General features: G+C 44.7%; 1 protein-coding gene across 2 annotated transcripts; it reads right to left on the bottom strand.

Annotated features, from left to right (window-relative positions):
- PTGR1 (prostaglandin reductase 1) lies at positions 1-27,387 on the bottom strand. 2 transcript variants are annotated; one of them, XM_060237163.1, is made up of 10 exons: positions 27,221-27,387; positions 20,306-20,421; positions 19,701-19,746; positions 19,000-19,059; positions 9,897-10,064; positions 8,849-8,966; positions 6,818-6,973; positions 4,612-4,717; positions 1,200-1,318; positions 1-256 (listed from the first exon to the last, which is right to left on the bottom strand). In XM_060237163.1, exons 2-10 carry the CDS (start codon positions 20,409-20,411, stop codon positions 146-148), a joined length of 990 nt encoding a protein of 329 aa, XP_060093146.1. In that variant the 5' UTR covers positions 20,412-20,421; positions 27,221-27,387; the 3' UTR covers positions 1-145. The 2 variants fall into 2 exon arrangements, with proteins under 2 accessions (XP_060093146.1, XP_060093147.1); XM_060237164.1 differs by lacking the exon at positions 27,221-27,387 and adding an exon at positions 26,781-26,892.
- Between the last annotated feature and the right edge of the window lie 33 nt (positions 27,388-27,420).

The raw sequence follows: 27,420 nt of genomic DNA, 5'->3' as shown, positions 1-27,420 counted from the left end.
TGTGTTATATTAGCTTACGTCTGTTTTATTACAAAATCACACATGTTTATGAATGAGCTCTGGCCAGAAGACAGTGTGCAATTAAAGAAGGTGCGGGTAGGAATTCAGCGTGCTAAATTTAATGGAAAGAAGAGCCATGTGCCTTTTATGCTTTTATGATTGCCTTGCCAGTGTTGTCTCCCTTTAGCATTCCTAAAAATGCTGCTGGCATGTTCATAAATCCTTCGGTGACATGTTCTTGCCACTTAATTTTCCTCTGTGCAAAAAGAGAGAGAGAGAGAGATTGAAAAGTAATTAATAATGTTGGGCAATTTCTCCTCATGCCTGATTTCTGTTTTTAAGTTACAATGCCCATCAGACTTTAGCAAGGAGAAGAACACACTGATCAAGGCTTAAAGGTTCATGCGTGGATATAGTCAAGGATAAAAAGGCAGTGTGCTTCTAGAGCCTCATGCTCTCACTTTATATCTCACAATAATCTGTTTCCATATCATCAATGTAAGCAACATGGAAGGATCTTGACCTGTTGCATATGAAGGAATTTCTAAAAACATAAGAAGAGCTCTGCTGGATCAGACCAGTGGTCCAGCATCCTGTCTCACACAGTGGTCAACCAGTTCCTCTGGAGCTCCGACAACAGGGCACAGAGACCTTCCCCTGACGCTGCCTCCCAGCACTGGTATTCAGAGGTTTACTGCCTCTAAACATGAGGGGAGGGGGTTTCTTTTAGTCACGTCTAGTAAGTATTGATACACCTCTCCTCCCTCAAGTACCCACTCTCCTCCCATGTTCAGATAACTTTATCAGCCTCAACTACCTTACAATGTTTGTGGATGAGAAAGAAAAGAAGCCTGTAAAATAGTATTAAAGTGGTTATTTCTGCTCCACAGCCTCTGATGTCTAGTATTCATCCTACATGATCCTTTTAAAAAGAAGAAATCCAAACAGCGGCATTTTGGCAACTGGGTACAGGTCACACCAAGAGTCACAATTTTATTCTCTGTTCTAGGCTTGATATAGAATCATAGAATTATAAGGGACCTCCAGGGTCATCTTGTCCAACCTCCTGCACAATGCAGGAAATTCACAACTACCCCCACCCCACCCCCTATGACTAAATGCATATTATGATAGATAGCTGTCCTCATCCACTTGCAGGTCCAAAGAAAACACAGGGCAGTCAGGCCTCTCCTCCTTACCTCCATGATCCATTTCAACAGAGCTTTCACACCTTCATCCTTCCTGTTTTCCCACCGTGTTACCAGGAAGCCTTCCATGCGGAGCTCTTTACGGATCATAGGAAACTGGATATAAGGTCCTGTAAGATACATCAAGAAAACACAGGTGAAATATCTCCTGCCAAGGACTATGTTTGTTCCAGGACCTAGACGGTATTTAGGGACATTCTCACTATCCTAAGAACTATTTCTACCAAAGCTTTATTTTCTAGTTTCTTTTTTTATTATTTGATCAAGGGGGAAAAATGTATTATGGCTTTTTTTAGCCAATATCCTTCCTCCCTTGGCCATTACCCCTTCACAACCAATCCATAATAATCTGGTGTCTTTTAGTTTATGAACTTTAACTTCACATATTTTATTCATTTATTCCAATTATACTCCAGTTTTGTTCCCCATGGGGACCTGGAGTGACTCACAACATTGGCCTCTCTTCTTCCGTTTTATTCTCACAACATACAACCTTGTGAGACTGTGGGCTAGGTTGAAAGTGTGTGACTGGCCCAAGGACACCCACTTGCCTTCCATGGCATGAGTGGGCATTCGAACCTGGGTCTCCGAAACCCCAGTCCGATGCTCTAACCACAGCACCACACTGGCTCTCACACACTGGGTTAGATCCAAAGTTACTCTTGTCAGCAAGGCTTTTTTTGTAGCAAGAATTCCTTTGCATATTAGGCCACACACCTCTGATGTAGCCAGTCCTCCTGGAGCTTACAGTAGGCCCTGTACTAAGAGCCCTGTAAGCTCTTGGAGGACTGGCTACATCAGGGGTGTGTGGCCTAATAAGCAAAGGAGTTCCTGCTACAAAAAAAGGCATGCTTGTCAGGATTAAAGCTCATGTCCATGGAACAGCAAGGCTGTTGGAGGAGTTGGCTTTTGCTGATTCCCCATTCCCAGACCTCACAATTCAGGGGTCCACAAGGAGAATTTTTGGTGGCTCCATGGGTTAGAGGTAAGCACATCCTGTTTCATAAGCTTTCTTCTGCTTGCTTTGGATCCACCCCACAGACTTAAATATGCAAACAAGAGTTTTCACCTGCACTATTAATTTCATCTCTTCCTTTCCCCTTCCATATTGGTTTTCCCTACCTATCTTTTTAAATTTTTATCAAGCTCTTAATTTAACCTTACCCCTTCCCCCAACACTACTTCTACCTGAAAACAAGGAAAGTGGACAGATTTCTGAACAACATGGAATGAAGCGGGATAAAGTAAAAAGTTTCTCAAAATTAAGATGAAATGTTTATGTCTTGTAATGTACAGAGCCCAATCCACCAGGAGGTTTTCTTGTACAAGTCCTATGAAAAATTAATGGCAAGATCTTTGAACTTTAGACTGGTAACACTGCTAGTTAATATATTACCAAACTGAGGTCACTAATCCACATCTTGTCTAGGCAACCAGTTCTGGGACCCTTAAAAACTGTGTGTGAATTGTAGTCTGTGGATAGCAACCGATGACACTTTTTAAAAACTTTTTAAAACCAACCTATATAATTTGAAAGCAAATAAAATGTCAAAGAAAGGGAGAGATTAAAGGAATTCCATAGCTAGGGGACATGATCTGGACCTGAAAATATGAGTTCATATCCATACTTAGTCATGAATTTTCTGGGAGGAGATGTCACTCTGGACTAGAGATGTTGTGAATTTCATAATGGACCTGTTTGACAGCCAGATACAGTATGCTTGGCTGTCCCAAACACAGGTGAACCGATCACCCAATCTGTTCCCAATGAACAGCTTGAATGACTTCCAAACAAAAACTGTCTCTTAAACTTCTTTTGGAGTTCCCGCCTTGCGGGGGCCTACCTATTAAGAAGTTTGGAGATGGAGATCAAAAGCCAACATTCAACTGGTATCAGCTGAACTTCTGGATCTGTCTACACCACCACCAAAGCTCACGAAAAGCAGCCAATTTCCCATAGCTATTGTGACTCAAAAGACCTTCAGGACTCTTACTTTGCACAAAGACCTGGCAACTTTACCTGGAGACAAAGATGATGAGGAACCAAGGAAAGGAAGAGAGGCTTGGCTAAGTAACTCAGGCTTGGCCTCAGCCAATAGAAGAAAGAGAGGCTTGGCTCAGTAGCTCTGCTGTGTGATTGAGAGAGCATGGCAAAGCAAGTTTTGCCTCCTCCCCTTCCTCATCCAATGGAGAAAATAGAGGTTTTGCTCTGTAGCTCCTGTGTGACTGATCAAGTCTTGCAAAGCAAGCTGTTCTGCAGAAGCAAGCAAGATATAGAAAGAAGGAAGCAGATGGCAGCCAGTTGCTTGGGGGCCCTCCAGGAGCCTGATTCGACCCCCATGCTGCATGTTTGACACCCCTGTATTAGACAATAGAGAAAGATAATAAATCCGTTTTTTCCAACAGCTCCGTGACTTCAGAGAATTTGGGAGTGGCAGCTCTGAGTTGGCAGTAGTTTAACAGAAAGAATAAATGTCACCAAGTAAAGAAAACCTCTACGATTACTCAACACTGAAAACTATTCAAACTGTTGGTTGGCAAGAAGAAAACAAGTGTCTGCTAATCATCTACTGCCCTCTGGTGGTATGCAACTGCTCTGCTCCACTCATTAAATGAACTGCATTGAATTGCTGCACACCACCAAATTGCTCCCATCAGGTTACATGACAGCGAATTCTGCAACTCTTCAAATTTCCCTTGTTTGTCTCAGGATTCCTGTATATTGTTAAGAGGTGATGCCTCAGCTCACTTTTTTGTAGCACAACAGAAAATCTCCGTGCAAAAAATCAAAGGCAACTAGACCAGTATACATCAACACTCCATATTCAGTATTAATTCAAAATTCAGTATAAATAATGTGTCCATACAAATAATGAGAAATCATACAACAAATCATCATCCACGACAAGTCACTCTCATTCCTACTGACTCTTTCTTGGTGAACAACGTCCACATCAATTCCGGAAGGGAGAGCGGGGAGAAGCCTCCTCCAGTGTGTTCATCAAAGAAGGATAAGATGCCAGTCGCGTTGAAGCCGGTAGAGCCGGGCCAAGTTGTACCGTGCTCTGTGGGGGGCCCCTAGTTTGCCTGCCTGCCTCTCCCTCCCTGCTGCTGCCCCTTCCTGCGAGTAGCTCTGCACCTGCCACCTACTCGCAAGTAGCCCCGCACCTGCTGCTCATGAGTAGGTGGCAGGCCCAGTGACTTGGGACGGAGTTGTGCTGCCCAGAAGGGCGAGGGCTGGCCCTGACCAGCATCGTGATGTGGAGGCAGGCAATGGCAAACCACCTGTGTTCATCTTTTGCTTTGAAAACTCTGCAGGGTCACCAAAACTCAGCTGTGACTTGATGGCACTTCCCACCACCAACAGACACTCCCCTTCCCCCAAAAGTAAAAAGGTTCCTACCTTTTTGGGCTTCCTGGTCATTGTACAACGAAATAGCACCACACACTGCAATTCTCCCGTATTTCTTCATTTGCTGCAGAACAACACTGCTGAACTCGCCTCCCACCTTGACACAGCAATTAAAGAGAGAAAATAAACCCAGAGTTGAACACCAGAGTTACATGCAAGAACAATGAAAGAGAAGGAACTATTATTTAAATCTGGCTTTTCTACTTCCAATTGTTCAAAGTGGGAGCTGAGAAGTCTTTATACAAAAACCCTGGTGAAGCAATTAGCAAAACGTGTAGGGATCTAGAAGATCTAATAAAATTCAACCTTGAGCCTTGTTCCTTTTTACTGGTTCCATCCAGACTGGCGTCTCCCAGTACCCCACATTTGCTGGTTCAGACAGAACATCTTCTACTGAATTCTGAAGCAGGACCCCAGATTGTGGATCACAAAACCCACACAGTGGAGCCAGGTATACACAGGATACTTCTGCAAGCCCTGTGGGTTATTCCAAAACATTTTTTAAAATGGAGGGCTAAGGGGGAGGGTCTAAGAAACCCTCCAAAACAGGCGCTGCAACTGAACTACCTGTAAACCTTATGATGCTAGCGAACTTAGAACCATCACATGAAGAAAGGAGAGGAAACAGTGACAGAACAGTGTCAAGAAAAAGGAGAGAAAGCAACAATGAAGGTTCAGAAAAGTGAGGAAATGGTAGTGGAGGAGGAGCAAGAAGGGAGGGAAAGTGGCAGTGGGGGCCAGGGATTTCCCTTCCATACGTTGGTTTCCCACTTGTCATTCCCTAAGTCATGCTTTCAAACAGCTATAGCTGTTGGTTTACTGTACAGTAATCTAATAGAAAGCTATTAGGATGAACTCAAGGCCTTGAACTACTATAGGCTAACTTTTAAAGTTTTATAATCCTTATACTGAAAACAAAACAGAACTATTTAACATGCTTTGCTTCATTCTGACTTGATCCAGCTGTGCTAATGTTTGTCCGCTTCTGGGAAAGCATTTTTAAGTATTTCTCCATAGCCAACCTCTTTGGAAAGAGGTTTAAGCACTTTGGCAGAGTAACCAGAACATAACTTTGCATCAGTTTTCAATGGGCAATGCTTTACCGCCTCTTTCACAAGAGAACTGTGATTTCACTGTGTGGAAAGAGGTCAAAGTAAGAGTCTGCAGTGGGGATGCCTTCCCTGAGTCCAAAAGTGGAGACTCTTTATCTGCCAAATGGCTTAAAAAAAAAAAACAACCAAAACAAAGAAAATTGATTATGTGTACACTTTCACAACACTTCTGTGGTCAAAAGGCTGTCAAGATCATGGTGTAATGTCACTTCCAGAAAAGCCTGGAAGTGATATCACACGTCTCATAGAACAGCTGGGAACACTCCAGTAAAACCCTCCCCCTCTCATTTCCCCACCACTATCACCCTGGTCTCTTAGTAGACCTGGGAACTGTACTGCTTTTCCAAAGATGTAAGAGATAGCTAGAACTGGTGGGCGGTATTGACTTGAGTGCTGGCCTAGGATTTAGGAGACCTGGTACAAACCCTCATTGTGCATTGAAGCTTTCTCGGTTACCTTGAGCCAGTCAGCATCTCTCAGCTGAAAACATCTTGCAGAGGAAGAAACTGGGAAGAATCTTGTTTGTTGCCCTTAACTCCTTGGAGGACAGATATGGTAGATAGATAAACAGAGAAGCAGATAGACAGGCAGACATTTTCTTCACAACAGCGAAGTCTTTGCTCAAGCACAGCAAGGATGACTAAACAAGAAAAGGCACAAATGGACATGAAAAAGACAACAGATTTTTGTCTGTCTATAAAAGGTAAATTGGGCCAGCAGCGACTGTTTGGAAAAAGGTGTGCATGAAGATATTTAACTCTTCAACTCCAGCTTGGATTTGCTGTTCAAAACTGGGATCCCTGCACTTTTACTGCAAAAGGAACAAAAGACGGTCTTTTAATGGTCATGTCTTGTTTTATTTTGAACACTGCCGTGGGGCAGCTTCTTTTCAATTAGTGAAATCGAGCAGAGGCTGATGGGTTAAATTGATCTTCTCATCCCTCCCCCAGTTCAAATCAAGGCTACATCTGCACACAATTCACAATTTCAGATCAGGATGGATCTGTGATGTTTGTCCAATCTGGCCCCTGAAAAAAGTTTATGATGCTGGCAAAATATTCTATATCCCCAAACTGTTAACTTACATTATCAAAGTAGCAGTCGTAACCATCGGGAGATGCTTTCTTCAGAGCCTCTGCCAGGGATCCGACAGTCTTGTAGTTAAAGGCAACATCAAAGCCAAGACTTTTTAGAAAGGCCACTTTTTCATCCGAACCTGCAGAGCCCACCACTTTGCAACCCTGAAAGATTAAAACAGGATTAAACATAGATAATCCACATCTAGCAGTTGCAGCACAAAAGAGGTTTTACACATCTCAAGCATAATGCTTCTTACAAGACAGGACTGCAAACATAACTTTGCCGTATCTCATGCTTGTTCATCTTTTCCGAAAATTCCTGCAGAATATCCAGAATCCTACTGCTACAAGGAAGGTGAGTTTATCTGTCTAGACAAAATATATATGCCTGGCACATATGATTGAGACTATCTCCCAAGGTGGACTGGTTGGGGTGTTGGGGCCTGTGATGGGTCAGGATGCCACCCACTGTTGTTTGAGGAAAGGACAGGTCCTCCGCTTCATGTGCCGCTGATCCACTTGAGTGGAAATGATCTCGGCATACTTAAGGGGAAGATGTTTTCACCACAGCATCATTTGTGAATCTCCTGCGGTTCTCCAGCTTTTCTCCAGTCTTTCTCACTTCACTATGAAGTTTTAAGAAAGATCTCAGTAAAGCCTGAATGGCTGCTGTGTGAGTAGGAAAGTTTGGATTTTCCCACATACATTGCAGCTATTTTTCCCTTGTGGCAGCGACTTCTTCCCCAGCTTTTTATTTTGTTTTTTTCAAAATAACTGCATTTTATTTTCCCATTTACATTTAGAAAGATTGGAGAAAAGCTGGGGGAACCCCAGGAGGTGCACAAATGAGGCTGTGGTGAAAACACCTGCTTCCCAACAGCATCAAATCTGGGGCAAATATGAGAACCTGTGCAGATCTCACTGTCTTGCAAATCACCTAGGAGGAGACAGTCCTTTAAATACCCTGGTCCCAGATTGTCTAAGGCGAGAGGGTGGCCAAACTTGCTTAATGTAAGAGCCACATAGAATAAATATCAGATGTTTGAGAGCTGCACGACATGAATGTCAGATGTTTGAGAGCAGGAAGGAAAGAAAATAGATGGGGAACAGAGAGGTGGAAAGAAAGCAACTTTATATGTATTTGCCAAGCGACTGACTTGGCTTGGCGAAGTGATTTAAAGAGACAAATGCCTTCTCCAAGCCAGTGGAGGCTTTGAAAGCCACACAATATGTGTGAAAGAGACACACGTAGCTCTTGAGCCACAGTTTGGCCACCTCTGGTCTAAAGCTTTGCAAGTAGTAACTAGACTCTTGATTTTTAGCAGGAAGAAGCCCCACTTTGTAATATCCAACCTTGAATTTGACCAGAACCAAACAGCATTGCTCATGGAAGGGTTGCAGTTGGTACACCAACAAAAGTCTGCTAATGTGAAGACACATAAAGCTGCCTTCTACTGAATCAGACCATTGGCCAATCAAAGTAATATTAGCTGCTCTAACTGGCACTTGCTCTCCAGGGGCTTATGTGGAGATCTTGTACATCACCTACTACCTGATTTTTTTTAAACTGGAGATGCTAAGGATTTAACCTGGGATCTGCATATAAAGCAAACAAGTGTGTGTGTGTGTGTGTGTGTGTGTGTGTGTGTGTGTGTGTGTGTGTGGAACAGTGGGATGGCTTCTAGTGTCCTGATGAACCTCCTGATGGCACTAGGGGTTTTTTGGCCACTGTGTGACACAGAGTGTTGGACTGGATGGGCCACTGGCCTGATCCAACATGACTTCTCTTATGCTTGACATATAGAAGTCACTGGTTAAATCCACAGCACTTCCAGTTAAAAGAATCAGGTAGAAGGTGATGCGAAACACCTTGTCCCAAATACCTGAAGAGCTACTGCCAAGCTGAGCGCATAATACTGACTCTGATAACTGAAAGGTCTGTTTCAATATGTGGCAACTTCATGTGCTCAAGGGGTACGTGACCCTGTTCTTCCTTACAGGTCTTTATGACTGGGATGTCCTGTTGTTATCACTTACTGCTATTTTAGCAATTTGCCCAGCTATGCTGCCCACTGCACCAGCTGCAGAATTGATCAAAATAGTCTCTCCTGCTTTCAGCTTGCAAACTTCAAAAAGGCCGAAGTACGCAGTAAGCCTGTAGACAAGGGGAAGGAAAAAGGCATGTTCAGCAAAATCCTGATGCAAAGTTATGCTCGGCATAGACCCAAATGATGAAATCAAAATGGCCCGAGGGAGGAATGAAAGATCAGCCACAGTGGTACAGAAGGACGGGGCATCTGTACCTTTAAGAGCTGCAGAGAAGAGGGAATTTTGGTTGGTGCAGCTTTACTTCCTTTTGCTTTATAAGCTGCTGAAAGTCCTTCTTCTATCCAGCTCTTGAAAGGTACCTGCACCTCAGCCTTTGACTGCTCCCCAGTAAATCATGCTACAAAACAGCAAGAATTATCCAGGACTGACTGATACAACTGTTTCTGAGATGAAAAATTACCTATCTGTCAGTTCATTTTTATCTCCCCCTTCTTCCAAGGAGCCCATAATAACATGGTTCTTCCTTAAACCTCTCTTTTGCCTTACTGCCAGCGATGGATGAATCTTCTCCAGCTCTTTTGGAAGTTAACCACCTCAATTAGAAACTGTTTCAGGGTTCTGAAACTAATTTTGAGCTTCAGAAACCCTTTCTAAGCCCCCACCCCAACCTTGCTGTGGCTTCTATGGCTACAGGATGAAAGATTCCTCCTCCCACCACCCAGCAACTTGAACACTGCTCCAGCAGTGCTCTTTGTGACCCCGTGCTCCAGCAGTGTACCAGCTACAAGGAATTCTGGGATGAGTGGCTCCCAGGGAATCTGGTATTCATTATAAGGTTCTCAGGTATATCGAAGGAAAATGGCATTTCTCACAATCCTTGGTGTCTGGGGCCCTTTGCCTGTGAATCCCACAATATGTTGGAACCAGGATCCCAAAGTTCTTAAAGATTATACTGAGGTGTGGTGTAGCAAAATCCCCCAAACCACCACTTGCACACACAACAGCAGCCACTTAATTATACAGAAGTCCTACTCACCCAGGCATGCCAACTGCTCCAAGAGCCAGAGATCTGGGAAGTTCATTTGGCCAGTCATGGGTCATTGGCTGTAAATCTCTGCCACTGGAAACAAAGTGAGTAACCCAGCCTGCAGAAGCCACAACATAGGTTCCTACAGGAAATTTAGGATCCTTGCTTTCCAGAACCCTGTAACAGAACGCACCCTAAAAGTTACAGACTAAAAACATCAGACGTCTTTATCTGAACACTTGAACATCGCATACTTTTTGTGTGCACAAAGAGATTGCTGGACTTCTTACACTGAACTGTTAGGATGTGCTACAGCAGGGGTCCCCAACCCCTGGGCCATGGACTGGTGCCAGTTTGTGGCCTGTTAGCAACCAGGCCACAGAGTAAGGCAGAGGCACCGCACCACCCCTTTCATCCACCTGGGACCTGGGCAGATGAAAGAGGCAGTGAGGCCTCGCTCCGAGGCTATCTCCCCTTGCAGGAGAGGCAGCCTTGCAGCGAGGCAGAGCAGCTCCACTGCCCTTTCCGCCCACCCAGGACCCAGGCAGATGAAAGAGGCAGCGCAGCCTTGCTCTGAAGTACCACCTCTTTCATCTGCCTGGGTCCTGGGCGGGCAGAAGGGGCAATGTGGCAGCAACTTTCACCTACCCTGGTGGGGGGGCAGCTTGGAGTGGCAAAACCCTCAGCACCACCACCACCGGTCCGTGAAAAAATTGCCTTCCACGAAAACAGTCCCTGGTGCCAAAAAGGTTGGGAGCCACTGTGCTACAGGACCATTCTCCAGCATGGAACACAGAAAATGTGTCCTTGTCCTGCACAGATCTAGTCAAAGCAAGTCTTAATGGATTCAATGGGGCTTATTCAGAAGTAATGAGTACACAAGATTGCAATCTTGGGTATAAACCAAATGTCACTTTTTAAAACAAGTTTGGTCAGGTGTTTCCTGACTCAACTCTCATTCTCCAGTCAGATGACAACTCCTGGAAACTACTTTCCCAAGCAACGGTGGGTGTTGAGATTGACATAGAAGGATTACAGCCTAACTACAAAATAATCCCCCTCCCCACCCAGATCTAACTAATTTTCCCTCAGCCCCACAGCAGTCACAGAGAATGCCATTTTAAAAATTGGCGAGAGCCCACTTGTGTCTCTTCAACTGAAAGCATGGACTGAGGTGTGAATCCGCTCCTGTTGGGGATTGCAAACTTGTCAAGAATAGATCCTCGTTAGAGGAAAACAGTGTGGAATCCCCTATTGTTTCATAGCACCTGTCTTCTTTGGCACGAAGCTACCTTATAAAGCTCAAGGGATAATGGCAGTCAATGGCCAGATATCAATGGCAACCACATGCTCCATTATTCAAGACATCCTCCAATGAAGGGCAGAGCTATGGCTCAGTGGTAGAACATTTCTTATGGATAAACATATGGCGCAGAGGTTCATCACTGGCTATTAGCCACAGCATATTGTTGGAACTCTCTGTCTGGGGCAGTGATGCTCTGTATTCTTGGTGCTTGGCCCACTTTGGCTTGAAACTGTGACATGAGGCTCCTGCTCCCCCCCCCTCCCAATTTGCTGGAGCTGAGTTACCTCCCCCATTTTGCATGTTCGGGTTGCAGCCTTGTGAGCAGAATTTTTTTCCTATGAGTTTTAAAACTGTGAGCAGAAGGGTCTAGAGCAGAGGCCCCCAACCTTTTTTATCCCAGGGACTGGCCCCAGGGCTGGCCAGCCCACCGCAGCCCCAGAGCCAGTAGCTGCCCCCCTGCGGCGCCCCCTCCTCCCCCTGTTCCTTCCTCTGCCTCTCCCCCCACGCAGCCTCACCGCCTTCTGTTTTTACTTTAAGGCCACTTTATCACTTTGAGGAGAAGCGCCTTCCAGACCGACCTCTCCCCACCCCCCCACCGATCAGCTGATCTGGCAGCACGGCTGTTTCAGCGGTCAGTTGCCACCGCTGCAGCGGTTTTCCCCACTGATTGGATCAGCTGATCAGCAGGGGGCAGGGGAGGCCGGCCTGGAAAGCGCTTCATGGCACCTTCCCTGGCCTTAAAGTGGTATAAAGAGGACAACGAGGCTGCATGGGGGAGGGGGACGCAGGCGGCTGCGCAGCCCACTTAGAAACTTAAGAATATAAGAGAAGCCATGTTAGATCAGGCCAATGGCCCATCCAGTCCAACACTCTGTGTCACACAGTGGCAAAAATTTTATATATATACACACACACACACACACTGTGGCTAATAGCCACTGATGGACCTCTGCTCCATATTTTTATCTAACCCCCTCTTGAAGGTGGCTATGCTTGTGGCCGCCACCACCTCCTGTGGCAGTGAATTCCACATGTTAATCACCCTTTGGGTGAAGAAGTACTTCCTTTTATCCGTTTTAACCTGTCTGCTCAGCAATTTCATCGAATGCCCACGAGTTCTAGTATTGTGAGAAAGGGAGAAAAGTACTTCTTTCTCTACTTTCTCCATCCCATGCATTATCTTGTAAACCTCTATCATGTCACCCGCAGTCGATGTTTCTTAGGCTTCCCAACCCTCCCGCCCTGACGGGGGACCCCAGAATTTCCACCCTTTTCCTCCGCTCCCCCAAAAAACGGAAGCGGGGGGAGGGGGGAAACGGCGCCGGGGAGCATGGCGAGCTGCCCGATCCTGGAGCGCGCGAGGCCACCGCGCCGCTGCCGCCCCCTTCCCACCCACCGCAGCTGCTCCTCCGAGATGGGCCCAGGCTGAGCCCATCTCAGAGGAGCAGCCAAGAGGCGGCAGCAGCGCAGGCAAAACCAGCGAGGCAAAACCAGAGAAGGAGAGGGCGGAGGCAGGCCAGGAGCATGGCGAGCCGCAAATCCGGGCCCTTCTAGGACCCGGACTCGCCACGCCCCCTGCCCACCTCCACCCCCCCTCCGATTCCACCCCAGAGGCGGAGCAGAGTGGGCGAGGCCGCTGCACCGCTGCCGCCGCCCCCCCCCGCCCCACCACAGCTGCTCCTTCGAGATGGGCTCAGCCTTAGCCCATCTCGGAGGAGCAGCCACTGCGAGCAGAGAAGAGGTGGCAGCCGCGCAGCGGTGTCGCCCGCTCCGAGACGGGGCGGCTCGCCACGCTCCCCGGCGCCATTTCTCCCCCCTCCCCCCTAGCTCCACCCCAGTGTCTCCTGGCTCCACCCCCAAAGTCCCCAGATATTTCTGGGATTGGACTTGGCAACCCTAACGTTTCTCCAAGCTAAAGAGTCCCAAGCGTTTCAACCTTTCTTCATAGGGAAAGTGTTCCAGCCCTTTAATCATTCTAGTTGCCCTTTTCTGGACTTTCTCCAATGCTATAATATCCTTTTTGAGGTGCGGCGACCAGAACTGCACACAGTACTCCAAATGAGACCGCACCATCGATTTATACAGGGGCATTATGATACTGGCTGATTTGTTTTCAATTCCCTTCCTAATAATTCCCAGCATGGCGTTGGCCTTTTTTATTGCAAATGTACACTGTCTTGTCATTTTCAGTGAGTTATCTACCATGACCCCAAGATCTCTCTCTTGGTCAGTCTCTGCCAGTTCACACCCCATCAACTTGTATTTGTAGCTGGGATTCTTGGCCCCAATGTGCATTACTTTGCACTTGGCCACATGGAACCGCATCTCCACGTTGACACCCACTCACCCAGCCTCAACAGATCCCTTTGGAGTGCCTCACAATCCTCTCTGGTTCTCACCACCCTGAACAATTTAGTGTCATCCGCAAACTTGGCCACTTCACTGCTCACTCCCAACTCTAAATCATTTATGAACAAGTTAAAGAGCATGGGACCCAGTACCGAGCCCTGTGGCACTCCACTGCTTACCGTCCTCCACTGCGAAGACTGCCCATTTATACTCACTCTCTGCTTCCTATTACTCAGCCAGTTTTTGATCCACAAGAGGACCTGTCCTTTTACTCCATGACTCTCAAGCTTTCTAAGGAGGCTTTGATGAGGAACTTTATCAAAAGCTTTCTGGAAGTCAAGGTAAACAACATCTATCGGGTCGCCTTTGTCCACATCTTTGTTCACCCCCTCAAAGAAATGTAACAGGTTAGTGAGGCAAGATCTTCCCTTGCAGAACCCATGCTGAGTCTTCCTCAATAACCCGTGTTCATCAATGTGCCTACTCATTCTGTCCTTGATAATGCTTTCTACCAACTTTCCCGGTATTGAAGTCAGACTGACTGGCCTGTAATTTCCTGGATCTCCTCTGGAACCCTTTTTAAAGATGGGGGTGACATTTGCTACCTTCCAGTCCTCAGGAACGGAGGCAGATTTCAATGAAAGATTACAGATTTTTGTCAGAAGAGCCACAAGTTCAACTTTGAGTTCTTTCAGAACTCTCGGATGTATGCCATCCGGACCCGGTGACTTATTAGTTTTTAATTTGTTTATCAGTTGTAGGACCTCCTCTTTTGTCACCTCAATCTGACTCAGGTCTTTCAACACCCCTTCCAAAATTAGTGGTTCTGAGGCGGGCAAAAAGTTCTCATCTTCCACAGTGAAGACGGAGGCAAAGAATTCATTTAGCTTCTCAGCCATTTCCCTATCTTCCTTCAGTAATCCTTTTACCCCATGGTCATCCAAGGGCCCCACTGCGTCCCTGGATGGTTTCCTACTTCTAATATATTTGAAGAAATTTTTATTTTTGGTCTTTATGTTTTTTGCAATATGCTCCTCATAGTCGCTTTTTGCCTGCCTGATCACAGTCTTGCATTTGATTTGCCACAGCCTGTGTTCCCTTTTACTAATCTCACTTGGACTGGTTTTCCACCGCTTAAAGGAGTCCTTCTTACCTTTTACAGCTTCCATTACTTTGTTTGTTAACCATGCAGGCCTTTTCTTATGCCTGTTTGTGCCTTTCCTAACTTGTGGTATATATTTTATCTGAGCTTCTAGGATTATAGTTTTAAATAGTCTCCAAGCTTCCCCAAGGGTTTTGACCGTATTTACCTTTCCTTTCAGTTTCCTCCTCACATGCCTCCTCATCTCAGTGTATTTAACCCTTTTAAAGTTAAACGTGGTTGTGGCGGTCTTTTTGGGCAACTCCCCATTTATACAAACAGTGAAATCACTCCCTATTTATACAAACGGTGAAATCACTCCCTATTTATACAAACGGTGAAATCACTCCCTATTTATACAAACGGTGAAACAGGCCACAGACCGGCACCGGTCCAGGGCCCAGGAGTTGGGGACCCCTGGTCTAGAGCAGGGGTGTCAGACATGTGGCTTGAGGGCCAAATCAGGCCCACAGAGGGTTCCAATCAGGCCCCCAAGCAACTGACCATAATTTGTTTCCTACTCCCTCTCTCTTGCTTCCTTCTGCATGACAGCTTGCTTTGCAAGGCTTGCTCAGCACAAAACCCCTATTTTCTCCACTGAGTGAACCTCCTTGGGGGGAGAGGGAATTTGCTTTGCCAGGCTCCCTCAATCACACAGCAGAGCTGCTGAGCCAAGCCTCTCTTCCTTCTATTGTCTGAGGCTCCTCCCATTCCTGGTCCCCTGTAGAAGGAAGGACCAGTTCCCTGGATCCCATGGGAGAAATACAAAGAAAGCACCTTTAAGACCAACAAGTGCTAATGTTTTAAGCATGTTTTAAGTTTGCTTAAAATATATTTAATTGTGTTTGTCGGTGTCCTTTATAAAGTTTCTATTTCTGTTACGTAATCTTAAATAGGAACACATATGGCCTGGTCCAACATGGCCCGGCCCGACAAGGTCTCCTTCATGTCAGATCCAGCCCTCATAACAAATGAGTTTGACACTCCTGGTTTAGAGAATAACAGCATATAACAGAGATACCTTTTTCAAAACAAGTAGCCAGTAGCACCCTGAGGACTAACAAAACTTGTAACAGGGTATGAGCTTTCATACTTATATAACTTATAATGGTTTAACTGTCTATCTAATTTGAACTTAATTTATGAATGTAATTTAACTATTTTAATTGTTTTATAGTAATTATTGTATTTTACTGTAATCATGGTGCATGCCATGTCTTGTTAGCCACCTTGAGCCTGCCTTTGGCGGGGGAGGGCGGGATATAAAAATAAATTTATTATTATTATTATTATTATTATTATGAGTCACTGCTCACTTCTGAAAAGATGAGAGACCTTCTGAAGAAGTGAGAAGCAACTGAGGAAAGCCCCACCTCCAAGCTATGTCCCCTAGGTTCATCCCCAACACCCCAAACACACACACACACATCCCCTGCACCCCAAACACACACGCACATCCCCTAAACCCCAAAACACACATACACATCACCTACACACACAGCTCCAACACTGAAAACACACACACAGCCCCTACACTCAAAACACACACAGCCCCTCTACAGAGCCCCTACAACACACACAGAGCCCAAACCCTCAAAACTCACACATAGCCCCTACACACACACACACACACACACACAGCCCCTACATCCAAAACACAAAAACACAGCCCCTACACCCAAAACACAAACAGCCCCTACACCCAAAACACCACAAATACACACTAAGGCGCAGCTGGTTGGAACCCTCTCTCTCGCTCCCCTCCCCCAACTGAGGCCTTCCCCCTCCACCGTCCCCCCCCCCCCATGGCGGTACTGGCAATAGCCCATGAAGAGCCTCGCTGCCACCATGCTTTTAAAAGGGACAGGGGTGGGGGAGGAAAGGGAATCACACTCTCTCCCGACTGCACAGTTCCTTCCTCCCCCCCCCCCCCACACACACCAATGTCTCTTTAAAAAGCACATGGCGGCGGGGCTCTTCATTGGCTACTCACTGTGGAGAAACGCCATCTTAGTCAATGTTGGTGCTTCATTGGGAGGGATCATTAAACTCCTAAGCAGGCTTTGGCCTAGCCTCCCTCCAACCCCCCCCCCCCTCCCTTCCAGAGCCAAACCAACAACTCTAGGGGGAAAGTCTCCTGGAGAGGCAGGAAGTTCTTTTGTTCTTTGTATTGGAGTTAGCAGGAAGAGAAGGCAGTCCTCAGCTGGCGCTCAGAGGAGGAGGTTGGGGGCATGGCGGCTCCTGACTGTAATATAGGCTGACTCAGGAAAAGAAGGCCCCCAGGCAGTCAGACCAAGTAAGTCATTCTCAAGGCAGGGCAAGTTTAGACCAGGGACAATACGATGCGTTTATAACCACCTTTTCTTTGTCATGCTGTTTGCTGTGCGGGTGCTGTGCTGTGTAACCTTTTACAAGCAACTGTTTTTGTTTTGTTCTTCTTTTCTTTTCTTTTTCTCTTTTAATTAAATATTTTTACTGTTTTGAATGCTGGCAGTCAATCTCTGTACCACATAGATTCCCGACCATTTAGACCACGCTGCTGTATGAAGGGGGCCCCGGGGAAGAGAGAAGGCATGCAGTTGGATAAGGTGCCAATCCTCCAGGGGTTCCCCAAAGAAGTGCTGAGGTCTCTGAGATACCCAAGTACAGGGTGGCAGAGGACCTTGAGGCCTGGCCTCATAGCTGGAGAGGGGGATTGGGAGTCCTGTTCCTCTCAATCTGAACCCCTAGACTGAGCAGGTGGTGGCAGCGAGCCCAAGTGGCAGGAGGAGAAATAGCTCCCTCCAGGAGTTGGCGACTCAATAGGGAGTTGACGGGACCGGGTCTGAAGGCAGAATCGGGCCGGTTCCACCACACTCACCACTAGTACTACATTTAGAGGGGCATTTGGGAAGGGGAAAGGAACCACGTGGGCAGGCGGGTGAAGGGGCTGGGGTTCTATCTCCCCCTCTTGCACTGAGGCCTCCCCTGCATCCCTGAAGACAGCATAGGCAGCGGGCGGCCCATTAAGAGCCTCGGGGGAGGGAAGGGGAACCCCTCGCTCTCCCGACTCAGGAGACAGCTCCAACCAGACCACGCGGTCCCCTTTCTTCTGATGCCTCTTTAAACAGTACAGCCAACAGCCAGCTTCCTCCAACCCCTCCCCTTCCTCCAGTGATGCTGACCACTGAATTTGGTGGCTGATGAATAGCCAAGCCACCGGGTCAGTTCAGAAGCAGGAAGGTGGCCAGAGGGGAGATAGAGGGAGGCTGGTGGGTGGGCAGGGCCACCAACTCCTTGGAGCAGCTGTGCTGGGAGAAAAATTCCTGTTCTGGACTCTTAGAATTTGTGCGCAGGTACAGTCCAGCACATGCTAAAGGGAAGCTTGGTTGTAATACTCAAGAGAAGGTTAGGGTTCTCAGCTAGCCATGGTGCAGGAGGAAGCAAGGGGCATAGCCTATAGCCCAGGGGTGTTGAACTCATTTGTTATGAGGGCAGGATCTGACATAAGACCTTGTCAGGCCGGGCCATATGTGTCATCATAGTACGTAAAGCCAAGTGGCGGAGCTGTAAACTTTATAAAGAGTACAAACAAACACAATTTTTTTAAAAAAAAAAACTTAAAATAAAACATGCTTAAAACATTAGCTCTCTTGCAATATTTTGCTTATTTAACTGTCTGTGATAACTGACACCACTTGCGCTGAATTATCGCATCAAAATCTGGAGATAATGTCTGTGCTGTAGCCATCTTAAGGATGCTATTCAACTTAATGGGATGCTTAAAGGATGCAACTTAATGGGATGCTTAAGTTGCAAAAGCTATTATTGCCATTTGTTACAGAAATCTCATGGTCAATGCTCTGCTACCACCCAGGCCTCAGCCAAGCCTGACTGAGTGGCACTGCTGGAGCTTGGCTTGCTTCCAGAATGGCAGTATAATGTCTTAGAAACAACTGAAAGCTGTGTACAAACTGTGCATGCAGAATGCTCTGAAGAAATTTATCTTTTAAATGAGGAACTGTGAATTTTTATTGTTATATTCACTTTGGAAACTGTAGTCAAAAAATTCTAAATCTCAGAATTCGGAGAAGAATTTGGAAGACAGAATGTCATATGCATCCCTATGCCTCAATGGAATACATGTTATTTCATAACAGATAATGAACTGAGGTGTGTGCACTTGCTATTAGCATAATAACATAATAATTGTTGCTAGAGTTCCATAATAATTGTTGCTAGAGGGTTCTTTAAATGCAGGCCAAATGCAAAACTCTAATTTGTGATGGAAGTACATGATGGTGCACATCTTGGGAGTGTGCAGGAACAAGTCTTACTTTGCCACTTGGCTTCCTATCATTATATCCCCTTCCTTCATCATTGTCTTGCTGTAGGGTCTGCAAAGAACAAAAAAAAAAAGGACAACATTTGACTGAAGATGTCTCTTTAGATGAAGGCAATTTGTTCTTGTCAAGGTTAGCTACAATGGTCTTTAGACCTAGACCAAGGAAAATAATAATAATGATATAATAATGTTTATTGCCAATTTAAAAACCAAGAAAACAAACAAAAAACGCCCCCAATTCTTCTCATTCCTGATTGATAACAGTCTGTGCAGGAATCATTAAACTTTTCCCAACAAGAGGGTAAATACCATAATCTGTTACACACTGCAGGCCAGCTGTTACTAAGAGCCTGTAGCGAGCAGCTGAATGCATTGCACTAATGTGTGAATCTATGCCTTCTTACTACAATTATTTTAAAATATGCCTCTGTACATTATACTAGAAACATAATTATGAATTTCCTTACCTACAGCTAGCCAACTGTATCTTATGACAGTATAATAGACTCATTAACTATGGCAGAATTGCTAGGATCATGAACCTTGTGGTGACACTACTCCTACACAAACTACAAAAACCAATGTACTGTAACCCTGGCATGGATGGGTTACATAATCAAAGAGTTAATTGGATGGATACAATTAGTAGTGCTTTCAGAATTACAGTTCAAATATATTTCCTCAAAATTATACCTCATGTAAGGGTCAACGCTGAAGAACACAGATTCGAGCAGCACATCTGAAATGGAAAGGGTGTCCAATTAGACCAATTCGAAATGAAGTAATGCACCATGTCACAGCGACAAGCAGAAGGAATGCTGCTTGCCTTCTGACCCACCCGGCAAACTGACCTCATCTCCAGTGGCCTGCACCACCATATCATCTGATTTAGTGCACAAACCAATTCAGGGAATACATGGATGCCTGCTTCCAGAGGTTGTATGTCTGCATGTGTGTGTATAAGTGGTAAGTATCCCAAGCTTGGCTACTCTGGCTAAGGATCTTTTCCAGTACATCTAACAAAGGAACCAAGCTTTGGGAAAAAGAACAATTCAGAGTTTTTGAGGAAAATCTGTTTGATCAGATCTGCTTATTCAGCAGCTAGAGTTACTTTTTTTTTTTTTTTGCGGGGAGCAGAGAATTCAATTGGGGGGGGGGATATCAACCAGGGTCTTTTCCCTAGCCAATGTGACTTCCTTTAAGGGTGGAACAAAGATAGTTTGGTTTGTTTCTCAGCTTTATTCCTGCAATCACCCACTACAAAGATAAAATCAGAATAAGACAGATGCTTCTCTTACCTCCATTTTTCAGTGCTGGTAATTCTGCCCCTTTGAACTCAAAATCACTAAGTTTAGGGAAGCCTTCAAAATGCTTCTTCAGAACCCAAAATGATGTCTGCACCATGTTTCAAAATCTGAATAATTATAAAGCATTATCTGATGTTATAAACTGATCAGAAAGTCAACAAACTTCCAATGCAGTGTTTCCTGAACTAATTTGTGAGGCAAAGTGGTCTCCCCCCTCTGCTTGATGAAAATTTGCTTGCCAATGTGTTCTTTGCAGAATAAAACCCACACAATACACAAAAATAAAAAATAAACACCTTCTACAATAAAAAATACACTGAACAGCTATGAAATATTGCCTCTGATCTTCAGAGGTGTTTCCAGGACTTTACAAGGCTTGAATAATTGGTCACATTAAGACACTTAAGATGGAGAAAACTGCATCAAAGATCAAATACTTGTGCATCATGAAAAGGAGACTGAGCTACTACTGTGCGATCTGAGATTAAAATCTAGGATTTCTGCTGCTAAATTCCACTTAATGGATAAAGCAAATTACCCAGGACTCAGAACAGCTGCCCTGCACGTTTTTTGCTTCTACTTCTTTAAAAAAACAAACAAAAAACCTTTTGTTTTATCATTAAATTATATAACATTGTATGCATAATCAACAAAGCTATAAACCAGGAGTGGGGAACCTTTTTTCTGTCAAAGGTCATTTGGATATGTATAACATCATTTGCGAGCCATACAATTTGCAATGAAGTAATACACCTGGGGGGGGGGGGGGCGCAAGGTTAAAGTGGCATTTAACTTTTCGTAACCAGTTTTTCTAATAAAAATAGTTAATCAAACTGCTTTTCCTCCTTGCAGAGTTCCAGATGTAAACACAAGCAGATGAGGGAAATTTTAAACAACAAAAACAACTGGCAGGGAAAAGTTTCAGCCGCCTCCTCCCTTGCTTTCTCTCTCATCTACCATTCCTTCACTCAAAATTGCATGCTTCAGAGGCTGGTTTTGGTTTGTTCCAGGGTCTTTTAATTTGCAGCTGAAGGGAAATTCTGCAGCTGACCTAACACAAATCAAGTGACTGTAGAGCCAGAGTGGGGACAGGAAGATTGTGCCCCCATTACTTCTGCTGCAGGTTGATGGCTCAACTAAACATTGTGTGTGTCTCAAGTTGGAGCTCACCTGACCCAATGTGCAGTATACTACTGTTCCCAAGTACAGTGTACCCTGGGCTTTTTTTTTGGTAGAACTCCTTTGCATATTAGGCCACACACCCCTGATGTAGCCAATCCTCCAAGAGCTTACAGGGCTCTTAGAACAGGGCCTATTTAAGCTCCAGGAGGATTGGCTACATCAAAGGTGTGTGGCCTAATATGCAAACGGGCTTCAGCTTTCCTTCCGATACCATTTACTTAAGCTGAAGTGACCCTAGTGGGCCAGTTTGCCCTGCTCTGAGGCTCAATATGTACTGATTGCAACACATGAAGCCACAGAGTTGGGCGACCAGCCCCTTCATTGCTCTTTCAGCTTAAGAAAATGGCATGGGAGAGAAGGCTGAAGACCCTCCTCCCCATGCACTTCTCTTGTCTGCTGAAACTAGCCCCACAGCAGTTGTCATTGGTTGGTAACTTTCCATTTGTTTGCTCTACATCAAGGGTGTCAAACGTGCAGCCCACGGGCCAAACTGGCCCCTGGAGGGCTTCACAATCAGGCCTGTGCAGCCCTCCCCTTCCCCGTCCTCCTGTTCTCACCCTGAGAAGCGCCAAACCTGCCAACTCCCAGCTCCTTCTACCTTCTCTTGGTAGAGGCTAAAGCAGGAGCAAAGTGGCAAAGAAAATGTGGAATGGATTTACCACTCCGGCCCATTGGCAGAGTAGACCGGAATGAGAAATCCACTCCATGTTTTCCTTGCAACTTTATTTCAATTGAGAGGTTTAACTTCTCAGCGTTCCTATGGCCAGCTGAAGCTTACTAGAGTTGTGTTGATGCAAATCAAGCGTCGATGTTCTGAGTCAGCTTTGTCTCTTCTCAGTGCAGTGAGAACTAGTGCCTAGTGAGTACCCTAACTTGGGAACCCACAGCCAAGGGGATATTACACAGAAGAGCCATTGCTAATCTGAGTAGATGGGAGGGGGGGAGCTTGCAATGCCTTGCCATTTCATGTTTTCCCAGGCTGAGAGCATTTCATTTTATTTTTAGTTTTCTGCTGTGTGATCCTCATACTTTTCTTTGATGTTTTATTTTTAAAATTGCATTGTAAAAACCCACTATTCCTCTACCTTTCCATTTTAAACAAATTATTGCAAGGGTTTTAAGCATGTTTGTATTTTAAATTAAAATAATACAATTAATTGTGTTTGCCTGTGTCTTTTATAAAGTCAATATCTCCTCTATCTGGCATTACATTTTAGATCATGCATGGCTCAGCCCCCCAAAGTCCAATTTCTGTCAGATCTGGCCCTCCTAACAAATGAGTTTGACACCCCTGCTATACATCATCCCATACTGGGGGGGAGGGAAACTAACTGGTGGTAACCTGGACCAAAGAAATGGCAGATATGGAGTTCTGGGCTCTAAATGCCAACTGCCCAAAATGGTCTTTCATTTAAAAAAAAATTGCACACATTTATATGTAATCTGCAGCTCTCCCGTTTATTTCAAGCACGTGATACCAGGTTAAGTTTCTTCAACTTCTTAAACTCTGTGTATCTAATCCAGTGTGTCTCTGTGCGTGCAACCTGCTAATTCTGAAGCAACAAGTCTCTGCTTGCTCATATGGCAAAGTGGGAGTGGGGAATGCTTGCGAGATAAGATTAAAATATTACACAAAAATGCCCACAATTATTCAGCTCTTTGTCTCCACCTTTTCCGGCAAATGTATCTTTGGCCTTATCATACTCATATCCGCAGGAGGCAGCTATCCAAGACAGCTATAAAACACTTCCCTGAGAACAAACAGAAATATGAATGCTATTCAACAATAAGGTGTTTACTTTTCCTTTTTTGACATCTAAATTCAATGAGCTCTCCTGATCTTTGAGATCTGCCAGTGAAGTGAGGCAGAGGTTGGCACTTATATCAAGACCAATGAAGGGAACAGCAGCTCTATGGGACAATTTCTGGTGTGGAAAACAGCTCCAAACACAGAACTGCCAATCTCATTTGACTGGTTTGCTCCTAAGAGCTAGAAGTTTGCAAGCAGGGATATTTCAGCAGTTAAAATAAGACTGGTTTGATGTTTAAAACCAGTCTTATTTTAACTGCTGAAATACAAAATTTTGGTTCACAGTCAACTGGCAGGACTGGCAGAAACTTGTTTTTATCAGAGATTGAGAGCAAATACAGCTTGTACTGGAATAGAGTCCCATGCACAATATTTATACACCATTGTTACTAAGCAATGGTGCTGATTAAGAATCATGGTGATTCAGCATTTAAATTACATCATATTAAATGCCATTCCTTGTGTTTTAGGCTAGTAGTTACTTGGCCTTATTAATTCTCTGATTTTCCTATCTCCTGTTGGGGGCAGGGGATCCCCCAGTTCCAGATTCCTTCGCCCATCATCTTTTGAAGCATTGACAGAATTTTTTTTTTAATGTAACCTTTTGCAATTATCAGAAATTTTTATCACAGGTGACAAAGGATAGCTCTAGGAATTGCCAGAAACCACAGTTTTACCACAGAGTATCTCGTAATTCCTAGAGCTACCCTTTGTCTTTTCTGGTAAGTACATGAGGCTACATTTTAAAAAGATTTTGTCCTGTGATGCTGCCCCCCCCCCCCCCCCAGCAGCCATATCTGGTGACACTCAAGGTGAAGATGTGATTTTAAGCACAGAACACTTGAAAACCCTTCTGCTGCCCTGAGAACATATAAATTTTAAAGTACTTCAGATAACCGCTCTGGTGTAGTGGTTACACTAGGATATGGGAGACTCAGGGTCATTTCTCCACTCTGTCATGGAAACTGGGTGACCTTGGGCCTGTTATGCACTCTCATCTAACCTAACTTCTGAGGATAAAATGGAAGAGCAGAGAATAATGTAAGCTACTTTGTGTGTCCCCACTGGGGAAAAAGGCAGGTTATAAAAAATAAAGCAGCAGAAATGTCAGAATAAGAGCCAGTGAGCTTAGTGGTTACAGTGATAAACTAGAACCAGGGAAAACTGGATTTGAATTCCACCCTGAACAGTCTCTCCCAGCCTAACTTACCTCACACTAAAGTAAGTGAGGAGGGGAAGCTGGGTTGGATCCTATATATCAGCTGAGCATGATTTCTGTGCTCTCCACACAGTACAGACCAAAATGCTGCCCTTTGCTGATTCTTAAAAGCCTGACACCATTATAATTAATCCATATTCAGTATAAACATCTATTTACTTCCATTTCAAATCAAGAATGCTACATCTAATGTGGATTTTCTTAATGTGGGATAGGCCACAGGAGAGCTCCCAAAGAACATTCTAGCTAATATCAATACTCTATTAGTGAAGTGCAGCCCCCATCTAAATCCACAGATGGCGGCCACACAGACACTAAACAGACTTTTCCAGCAAACTTAGGGGATTCCCCAGATTTGCAGAAAAATCTGAAATATGCAAATAAACCCACTGAAAAAGGAGTTAAATCCCCTGAAACATAAAACAGTCTATCTCTTTCCTGTCTACCTCTGCATGGCGGAGCCTGGGAGCTGTGGCAGCCCCAGTAACAGCAGTGACAGTGGTAAAGAGGCCTAGGGTCAGTAGCAGGTCAAACAGTGGCTTCCAGAGAGCCTGGGGGCCACTGCAGTGCTGAAACAGCCTGGGGGACACACTGGCCTGGTTGGTCTGTGGCTGCTGGTGAGCTAGGGTTGCCAAGTCCAATTTAAGAAATATCTGGGGACTTTGGGGGTGGAGCCAGGAGCAAAGAAGTGACATCACTTCCAAGTCAAAGGTCAAGTGATGTCACTTCCTGAGCTTCACTCCTCTATATCACTTCCAGCACACTGCATCAAACCCCACCTCTAAAACCCTTCATGGGGGTTTAGGAATCCTAATTTCTATATCACTTAAATTGAATGTGTCCATCTAAAAAATTCTGATAGACATGCTGGTCATTAGAACAAAATATGTATGGGCAGTAAACTACCACCTTTTTTAATTGGGCAAGCTGCAGGGCTTGCAAACTCCTAGCACCTTTTATTTGACCTTTTTACTGGTTGTAATAAAAAAAACCCCTGTGGTACTCACTCTAAAATTTTAATCTTTCCCTTGCATATTATATAACCTGTAAATTAAAGGTAAAGGTAGTCCACTGTGCAAGCATTGGGTTGTTATCGAGCCATGGGGTGGACATCACATCAGGACATTTTCTTGGCAGACTTTTACAGGGTGGTTTGCTGTTTACCCCCAGAAACTGGGTACTCATTACATAGCTGTAATTTTTCACTCTGGACAAGAAGGAAGCAATCAATTCTATTATCAGAATTCTTTTATTATCAAGACAATGCAAGGAGGAAGTGTGTGCAGTGCCTATTACCAACACATACAACTTCTCATGGTGCAAAACATAAAACCACTAAAAGCTATAGGTGCTTTTAACTCTGACCTACATTAGAATACCAGTATGCCAGAAGTAACTGTTCTGATAGCAGATGAAGAGATCAGCATCACACATGAATTTAAATGTTTAACTCCCCAGTTTTAAACCCATAAACACCTTTTGACGCAATATTCCAAAGAAGGAAGCTGCCCATTTCAAGCTCTGATGCATTAAGTACCCCAAGCCTGAACACCCCAAGCCTGAACCTGCAATTGTGACTATGCGATAAGATGAAGGTGCCAGAACTGTAGCACTCATAATGTTGCAAAGCTTTACTACTGTGCTGATGAAGCAACAATCAACAATATTCAACTTTCATACAGCTGGTGCTTCTAGAAATGAAAGGTAAAGAATCCAGGATTTGGGTGTACTGGGGGAAGGTAAGAATGGACTATAAAAATGATGCTGTTGCCCCCTTGCCAAAACTGGTAATATACATAATGACCATCCAATAGCAAACAGCAACATTCAATTTGCACGAAGGATAAAAGAAAACAGAACGTTAAAACAGTTTAGACATACACAGATTGATTCACCCAATACCTGCACTACTGTTTAAAGTAAGGAAGATACATTGGAATTAATGCTGTCCCAGTGTTTTTATCCTCCTGGAAATTAACAAAAAGGCTAAAAAGACAGCCACTCCAAAACTCCTTCATAAGCAGAAATAGGCAAACAAGTGCTAAATATGGAAATTGTCAGCTACAAGAACCTGGCAGAAATTATTGCTCAAGAAAGTCATTTAGTTCAGAATCCATTTTTTTCACTGCAGAGCCTGAACTTTGACCTACAACGTTAAATGTATTTCCAAAGGAACAGCAGTAAAAAATGTCCAGACTTAAATGGTTTGCATGCCAAGGAAATGCCATGACTCTCTATTCCCACTGTCTACTCACCTTCTGACCACCTCAAACCCGTACAATAGCTGTGAATTCTGCCAGGCAGCTAGGAAAGCAAAGTTGCTCCGTTTCACTTCTGTGTTCGAAAAGAACGTTTCTGTATTTGTATAACTTGCAGGCTGCGTCACTTACCACCTACTGAATCCTTGCAAAACTGCAAGTAAAAGCTGCCAAAACTACAAGAAAAAGCTGCCAAAAGAAAGAGCAGCTGGAAAACTGGGGCATGTAGCTACAAACTTTTCTAGGGAAACATGTTTCCTGGACCTCCCATGTCAAGAACAGATAATGAGAACCATTAAAATTTATGTAGAGAACTACATGAAAAGAAAAAGAGTAAAAGAATGGGAGGGAAAAAAGAAAAGTTGTTGAGTCGTTATTAATTCAGCTTAACCCTTGAAAAGCAAAATGTACATGTTCATACAGTTCTCTGTACCTACCTCAAATGCACAACAGAGTTCAGGAGAACAAAGTGACCAGGAAGTGGGAGCTCACCTACTGTTCTGGCAAATAAGCTCTAGGCAGCTGCCTCTGCTTCCTTTTCTCCCACTCTAGTTAACTATTTACCTCATAAGGAAGTGCCATCACCAAGCCTTGGGGGATTCTCAGTCTTGCTGTTATACTTTATTTTTGGTGGAGT

Source organism: Heteronotia binoei, chromosome 4 (genome assembly GCF_032191835.1).
Source record: "Heteronotia binoei isolate CCM8104 ecotype False Entrance Well chromosome 4, APGP_CSIRO_Hbin_v1, whole genome shotgun sequence".
In the NCBI taxonomy this organism is placed as follows: domain Eukaryota; kingdom Metazoa; phylum Chordata; class Lepidosauria; order Squamata; family Gekkonidae; genus Heteronotia; species Heteronotia binoei.
The sequence above is the reverse complement of the archived record's forward strand: the minus strand, read 5'-3'. Positions and strand labels throughout refer to the sequence as shown.